Below are 7,928 nucleotides of genomic sequence, written 5' to 3'. Positions count from 1 at the left end.
ATCAGTGATGTACTCCCTTCTTGCAATGCTGACTGTGGTTGTTCAGACTTCCAATGGGATCCAGTGTGTGGAGAGAATGGAGTGACCTACATCTCCCCTTGCCATGCGGGCTGCAATTCCACCCAGGGTGCAGGACGGAATATGGTGAATGCAGCGCATAACAATCTCCTTCAATTCATTGTTACATGCTTGTAAGTGTATTTTCCTCTCTCTTGTCTTGTTTTGTCAGACATTCCATGACTGCAGCTGTATTCAGAGCTGGGGACTGAGCGTTGGCAACTCCTCTGCAGTTCTTGGTCAGTGTTCACGAGATCCCAACTGCAACAGAACGTTCTACATTTATCTGGGATTGCAGTCTTTGGCCTTCTTTGTGTACAGTCTTGGCACTGTTCCCTTTCTCACCATGTCTCTAAGGTATAATATAGACTACAATAATAAATTAGTATGGTGTTTGGCAGGGATCACCAAACTTGTTCCTGGAGGGCCGGTGTCCTGCAGATTTTAGCCCCAACCCTGATCAAACACACCTGAACAAGCTAATCAAGCTCTTACTATGTATACTTGAAACACACAGGCAGGTGTGTTGAGGCAAGTTGGAGCTAAACCAACCCAGGCTCATTCTGAAAACGTAGTCCAACAGGCGTTTCTGGAGACCGCGAAATACATCCTGGGAGGTACGTATTTGTGCAGTTTTTGTTTTCGTGAATCCGCGAGAGGCCGCTGTGTGCGCTTTTTCGCATCTCGAACGTCTCTCGCGAGTGCCCGCGTTGTTCTCGCGTCAACCCACCAGAGGCCGCTGTCTGACTGACCGAATGATTAGCTGCGTCCCAAATCGCATACTTATGCACTATTCTACGCCATTTTGTCGTATAAATAGTGTAAGTAGTGTGTTCACACTAAAAACTCTAATAATAATAAGTGCACTTTAATTACCCGGATGATGCACTCATTCAGCCGCTAAAATGAAGTGTGTAATGATGGACACTTCACGCACTCAACGACCGCAGGTTTGCTTAAGTAGCGGAAAGGGCGAAGCTATCGGACGCACATGTAGGATAACTTTATTTATTTTGGATTGTAAAAAGCAAAATTCTCCTACGAGAGTGATTATAGCGCCTCCCGATGGTGAATGCGGCAATACTCACGGCAGGTATTATTTGATAATTCGGTTGTTTATTTCACTGATTTGGCAATCGTCAAACGTCATCAGGGAAACGGTTTGAATTTCCGCTTAGTAAAAAAACATTAGTGTGGCATTTGGGACGACACTACATACATATACTATCCTGTTGAGTGTGTAAGTGCATAAGTACATAGTGTATAGTGTGCCATTTGGGACGCAGCTATTGACTGCGCGACCGGCCAATCGGCCGACCCGCCCTCCTCCTTCCCTGAACCCAACCGGTTTTACCGATTGACCCGCCCGCCCGCTCACTTCCCTAAACCCGAGCAACAATTTAGAAAAGCCGTCTAGAAAAAGAAAAACCCTCGTCTGTTTTTCGGATTTTACCACGTTCTCACCTTGTTATGAACTCGTTAGCTTTATTTTTTGGATTCTGTTTTTGTCTTACCTGGTTTCTGGAACCGCTCATCCCCAGACTCGAACCCGGACGCCTTTGTCAACTCCTCCTCTCTGCATCTGAAGTCCGCCAGCGCACACGATAAGCTGACTGGACAAACTGACTGCAGCGGGAAAACCCTCCACACGGAGGTAAGCGGTCAGCCGGCAAGCGCGAAAGGGAACGGTGTCACACCGCCCCCTAGCGTTAGCTTAGAAAAATTAAATGCAGCCATGCGTACCTCCCGGGACATCTCCAGAAACGTCCGCTGGACTACGTTTTCAGAATGAGCCTGGGTTGAGCTAAACACTGCAGGGCACCGGACCTCCAGGAACGAGAATGGTGACCCCTAGTGTAGGGCCTCCTTTTGCAGCCAATACAGCATCGGTTTGTGCTGGGAATGACAGATACAAGAAAAAGAGTAGCAGAGTAACTCGACGCTAGAAGATACAGGAAAGAGAACGGGACAGGGGTTTGAAAAGGAGAATAGAAGGCAAATAAATGATGGAAGGAAGATAGAAAAAGGGCCGGAGGATCTAAACGCCAGAAAGAAGAAACTGGGAGAGGGTTTTTTTTTCTTTCTTTTTCTAATGGCCAGTGGTGGTGGGATATTAATGATAGATGTCGTTCCGCAAACTTCTCTGTTTATCAATCTGATTTTACGGTGTTTTTTTTTTATCACCCCAGTCGTCAGGGCCGGAGTGGGACTCCTTTTTAGCCCTGGAGTTTCAAGCCAGACCGGCCCACCTCAGTTCACGACTGACTATTTTAAAATAAGGTCATTTCCAATTCAGATTGTAATTACTCTATCACGTCTTTTTCAAGAAAACAGCTGCTTTAGAACTTCAAATGTTCAAAAGCCCTAACAGTATTATATGTATTAACAATTAAAATGAAAAAAAAAAAAATTATTTTCCAGGTGAGATTCGAACACGGGTCTGCAGCGTCATAATTGAACACGTTTACCACTAGTCCACAATAGCACTATTTCAGTGGGAATAAAAAATAAGTATTGGACTGTGACCCGCAAGACACGGTATTACTTTCTATTGACGGTTTAATCTTTTTCTCCCCTTTTTAGATTTCTGATCAAGTTATGTCAGATTTGTTAATGTGGTGAATCATCTGGTTTTCATTGAGCAGGTGTATTATTCATTAATGTTAATTATTCGAATTCTCGAATTCGCTGATTGGGGTCGAATGAAGATAGTTAACGTCACATCGTCATTACATTAGTTAACCTGCAGGCGGCATTTTGCTCACGGGGCTGCGAGAAAATTAAGGAGAGCGGCACTGCGGGAAAATAATGAATTAAAAGAGTGAAGCTATGATCTAATAAATAAATAGATGAAAAAAAAAGTGTGACAGCTAAGAGTGCAAGCAGCTATGGAAACCGGCCCTCACAGACAAAAAAAACGGACTGGCCCACCTGGAATTCTCCTGGTGCTCTCGATTAGCCAATCCGGGCCTGCCTGTCGTTCTAAAGCGTATCACAATGGGAAACACGATAATTTTTCAAAGCATCGTCTGTTTCGTGAGGTGCATGCACAGTCAGCTGAGGTCAGCAACGCGGCGCCAGGGGAAAGTGTAAATCAGGCTTAACACCGCCGCCATCCCCCCGCAATGTGTTTGAATTAAAATATTCAGTTTAAATAAACAGCTATGTTAAAATTCAGGACCTAAAATTACAAACTCTGGCAATTCAAGTCATTAAAATGCAAGCAAGTGCTATTTGACGAGCTTTTTATTTCAATACTTTTGTTATTGATTTTTTTTTAAATAATGTATGTTGTGATCTGATATAGAAAACAAAATCTATAAACCCTACCGTAGTGCAAAGGCCCAAACAGACCAATCTAATATAAAGCTACATGTGGATTTGTGTAACCCCGCCGGTCCTACGCCACCCATCCCGCTCCGGGCTGGGATCGAACCGGCGACCTTCCGCAAGGGAGTCGGTCGCTCTAACAAGGAGGCTAAAGACCATGACCTCTAGCGTCTGTCGCTAGAGCACCTTTAGAGGTCAGAGGAGTGAGGTTTACCTGCACAGCACACACTAGCTGGCCTCCGTTACACTCACGCCCCTAAACCTCACTCCCATCCGGGTCACGGCACCAATGTAACCCTGCCGGTCCTACACCACCCAACCCGCTCCAGACTGGGATCGAACCGGCGACCTTCTGCATGGGAGTCGGTCGCTCTAACAAGGAGGCTAAAGACCATGACCTCTAGCGTCTGTCGCTAGAGCACCTTTAGAGGTCAGAGGAGTAAGGTTTACCTGCACAGCACACACTAGCTGGCCTCCGTTACACTCACGCCCCTAAACCTCACTCCCATCCGGGTCACGGCACCAATGTAACCCTGCCGGTCCTACACCACCCAACCCGCTCCAGACTGGGATCGAACCGGCGACCTTCTGCATGGGAGTCGGTCGCTCTAACAAGGAGGCTAAAGACCATGACCTCTAGCGTCTGTCGCTAGAGCACCTTTAGAGGTCAGAGGAGTAAGGTTTACCTGCACAGCACACATTAGCTGGCCTCCGTTACACTTGCGCAAAATGTTTATTGGAAATTGGAGCTTGCATCAAAAATGCTCATGTCATCAAAAATGTCCTTGCAGGATTGTGGATCCTGAGCTGAAGTCTCTCTCTGTGGGAATGTTGCTGTTAGCTATAAGAGTTTTGGGTGAGTTTTTGGAAGGTGTAGTATTTATTTTCTTGTTTTAATCCGCCATTCATGCCTGGTACAGCAGTGTTTCTAATGCGATTTCTGCAACTTCTTGTTAAAGGTGGTATTCCTGCACCCATTTACTTCGGTCATCTTATTGACTCTACCTGTCTGAAATGGGCGTTGAAGAAATCTTGTGAAAGAGGTGCCTGCAGACTTTACGACATTGAGACGTTCAGGTGAGCACATCTGACGGAAGTTTCACATTTCCCCTATTATGCTCTGATAATTAGAACGTACAAAAGCTCTTAACTAAATTATTTTGGCCCCCAAAAGGTTTCTGTTTCAGGGACTGACCTTCGGTCTTCGAGTGTTAGCTTATTCCCTGCTCTGGATAACCACCCTAGCGATAAAGAGGAGAAGTGCAGAATGAGAAACAAAATGTCCAAAGACACAGAACTCCAGAAGTCTCCATCTGACGATCCAGAATATCAGGAGACTATAAAATATTGTTCTGTGGCATTTTTTAACGTACATGTGCATTTCTTGTCATTATTTTCCGTGTTAAATGTAGAAGTGTAAGCAAAGTTGAGATTAAAAAGAAACTGTTCAATTGTGTGTGTGGATTTCCCTACTGAAAAGTCCAGCTTAAACCAGCCTATGCTGGTTGGCTGGTTTTAGCTGGTCGACCAGGCTGGTTTTAGAGGGGTTTTGGCCATTTCCAGGCTGATTTCCATCCTGGTCTTAGCTGGTCAGGCTGGAAAATGACCAGCTTGACCAGCCTAGCCAGGCTGAAAGCCCAGCCAAAACCAGCTATGTCCAGCTTAAACCATGCTGGTAAAGCTGGTTTTAGCTGGATTTAACTGGTCATTTACCAGCATGACCAGCTAAGACCAGGCTGGAAATGGCTGGAAACCAGCCTGGAAAAGGCCAAAACCCCTCTAAAACCAGCCTGTTCGACCAGCTAAAACCAGCCTAGGCTGGTTTAAGCTGGATTTTTCAGCAGGGTTGTGTTTGAAAATAAAACGGATTAACTGTCACGTTTGTTAGCGTGATCAAAACAGGAAAACAAAAAGGTGCGGATCCAAGTGCAGATTTATTTGCAGTGCATCAACATAAAACAAGGTGTTCAAAGTACAAAGTAACAAATAAACGACAAAACCAGAAACTAAATCAGAGACAAGGCTCAGGAATAATAAACTCGAAAAACTAGACTTGCTGGGAAGCAGGCGAGAAAGACAAATAAAACACGAACTAGACTATGGCAAAAAAAATACAAGAACAAGATCAGAATAACCAAGACTTACTGGAATAACTCGGACAAGGAAGACAACGGCAGTGGTGGCATGATGGAATATATAGTCCAGATTATCAACAGAAAACGGAGACAGCTGTGAATACAATCAGTGTACGTGTTCCGGTGTATGCGCGTGGTATGTATGTATTTGTAGTCTTTTTGGACGCTGTAGTTCCAACTAGGAGTCCGATGAACTACAGCGCCCTCAGGTGGTCACTGAACCAGTCATGGCATTAACATTTTAATAAAGGAATTAAGGTAGTCGAGTTGGTGTTTTGTGTAAGTTTGTAACAGTATGCTTGTGACTTGCAGCACCTGATGCTAGTAAGTTAAAGCCGGGCCATAAACATTAGGCCTGATAGGGAGCCCGACAAATTTTGATTGACAGCTTTTTCAAAGCCCGAACCCGTTTACAGCCAGACATTATTCAAATGTGCACATGCACACAGCTCTTTTGCCTTTTCGAGTCGTTTATATGCGTTTTAACATAGTTTAACAAACTGGCGGCTGACCTGACGTTAATGTTGTAACCAACGATTTAATTTCTTTCTCGTGCTAATCGAAATGCATCACATGACTGTTCATTTACAGAACGAGCCTGGCCCGACCATGTCTAAAAGCATAGTGTTGGGGAACTCATTGTGTCTTGATGAATTTCTGATGAATGTATTACTCTCATTTATATGCGTATGTGAGTAATTTCAGTATTATTATTATTATCCATTGTATTATTACCCATACCTGTGGCATTATTATCAGGTATGTGTGAGAAGATAAATTAAAAGAGCAGCAATAATGTCTCAATGAGGGTAGATTTATGGATGCAAAGCCATAGGGATACCTGCGTTCTGTTCTGTAACTCATGATAAGGCACACCTGCACATGCGCCCACACTCATTTGTAATGACATCTAAAAAAATATGAGTACCCATGAACTTCAGCTGAACTTTTTTTTTTTGCTGAGTCATCACTTTTGAAACAGGAAGGAAAGACCTTAACTGGACATGGATAAGACCCCTGAAAGACCCTGAGATTCTACGTATTGTTGGCGGGCACCTGAGAGATTTAAGATCCCATTAGCGGAGAAGCTGATGGAGGTGTGTAATGTGTAAATTTGGGTGGAGTAACCAGACATAGAAATGTATTTAAACTGTGTGCAAGCCTATGTCCGGCAGACAATCGAACGACCTGTGTCTGTTGTTACTGATGCTGTAACAATAAACTTTGCCTAAAGACTTCGGAGATCTCAGACTTTGTCGTTTTTCGAGAACTTTGACTTATGCCTAGTTCAGACTGCGTGATTTTAGCCTCGATTTTGGCTCACCGACAGCTTTTGAGAAATCGCTGACAAATGCCTGAAATCACAGGCAAATCACTGCTCGAGCACGTGAGCGACAATCACACAGTTTGAATTATCAAAGACGCGATCTAAGAAGATCGCCGATGAGTCGCCGATGCCTGCGAGATATTTGGCGTGCTGAATATCTGGAGCTGTCGGAGATTCAAATCATGCCGTGTGAATTGAGTTCTGACTGAAAATAACATCAGCGATCGCCTACAGCCAATGAGAGAGCAGCTTTCACTTGTGTGTGCGCGTGTGTTTACCTGCTGCAGGCCAGCGGGAGGCTGGGGGAGAAGTTGAAGGCGCTCTTTTTCGGTTTATTTGGACCCACGAAATGGAGGAAAAACTAGTGGAGGTTTGACAGGACTCAGGAGCAACCGTGTCCGTTTGACGTTTCGTCGGGCGCCCCCTGCTGGAACTTACACCACTTCTGGCAGCAACCTAGCTTTCCCATGTTGTCTTCCATCCAGGTACTAACCTGCCGCAGCCCTGCTGCATGTGAGAGTGGCAGAGAGCTAGCTGCCGGCTAATAATTTTGAGATTTATTGTAATGATTTCCGATTTTTGAAAAGAGGACATGCACCTCTCTTCTGATTTCAAGATTAGTTTCTTAAATCTTGCTTATCTCAGACTTACTACTTGTTCTTGTTCTAGAATCCTATCTGCTCTTTTTATGTTCTGTTATCATGCCCCTACTGAAAAATCCAGCTTAAACCTGCCTAGGCTGGTTGGCTGGTTTTAGCTGGTTGACCAGGCTGGTTTTAGAGGGGTTTTGGCCATTTCTGGTCTTAGCTGGTCAGGCTGGAAGATGACCAGCTAAAACCAGCTTGACCAGCCTAGCCAAAATCAGCTATGTCCAGCTTATGTGATCAGCTAAGACCAGGCTGGAAATGGCTGGAAACCAGCCTGGAAATGGCCAAAACCCCTCTAAAACCAGCCTGGTCGACCAGCTAAAACCAGCCAATGAGCCTAGGCTGGTTTAAGCTGGATTTTTCTGCAGGGGCGTGCCTCACTATCCATAACCTGTCCATTACATAAATAACTCACACATGTGGTACATTTGA

General features: G+C 44.7%; 1 protein-coding gene across 7 annotated transcripts in view; it reads left to right on the top strand.

Moving 5' to 3' along the window:
• Positions 1-6,761, top strand: part of LOC100334356 (solute carrier organic anion transporter family member 1C1-like) — a 31,713-nt gene extending 24,952 nt beyond the window's left edge. For 3 of the 7 annotated variants that reach the window (XM_087249912.1, XM_087249915.1, XM_087249914.1), the window contains 5 exons: positions 1-144; positions 230-414; positions 4,179-4,243; positions 4,347-4,464; positions 4,562-6,761. The exon at positions 1-144 is cut by the window's left edge and continues 22 nt beyond it. In XM_087249912.1, coding sequence (XP_087106038.1) covers positions 1-144; positions 230-414; positions 4,179-4,243; positions 4,347-4,464; positions 4,562-4,658 — 609 coding nt within the window. In that variant the 3' untranslated portion in view covers positions 4,659-6,761. The remainder of the gene's footprint in view (positions 145-229; positions 415-4,178; positions 4,244-4,346; positions 4,465-4,561) is intronic. The other 4 variants (XR_015484027.1, XR_015484026.1, XR_015484025.1 and 1 more) reach the window with 2 other exon arrangements.
• The last annotated feature ends 1,167 nt before the right edge of the window (positions 6,762-7,928 follow it).

This window comes from Danio rerio, chromosome 4, assembly GCF_052040795.2.
Source record: "Danio rerio strain M-AB ecotype USA chromosome 4, GRCz13ab, whole genome shotgun sequence".
In the NCBI taxonomy this organism is placed as follows: Eukaryota; Metazoa; Chordata; class Actinopteri; order Cypriniformes; family Danionidae; genus Danio; species Danio rerio.
Note: the sequence above shows the minus strand (reverse complement) of the source record. Positions and strands in the feature narration are given on the sequence as shown.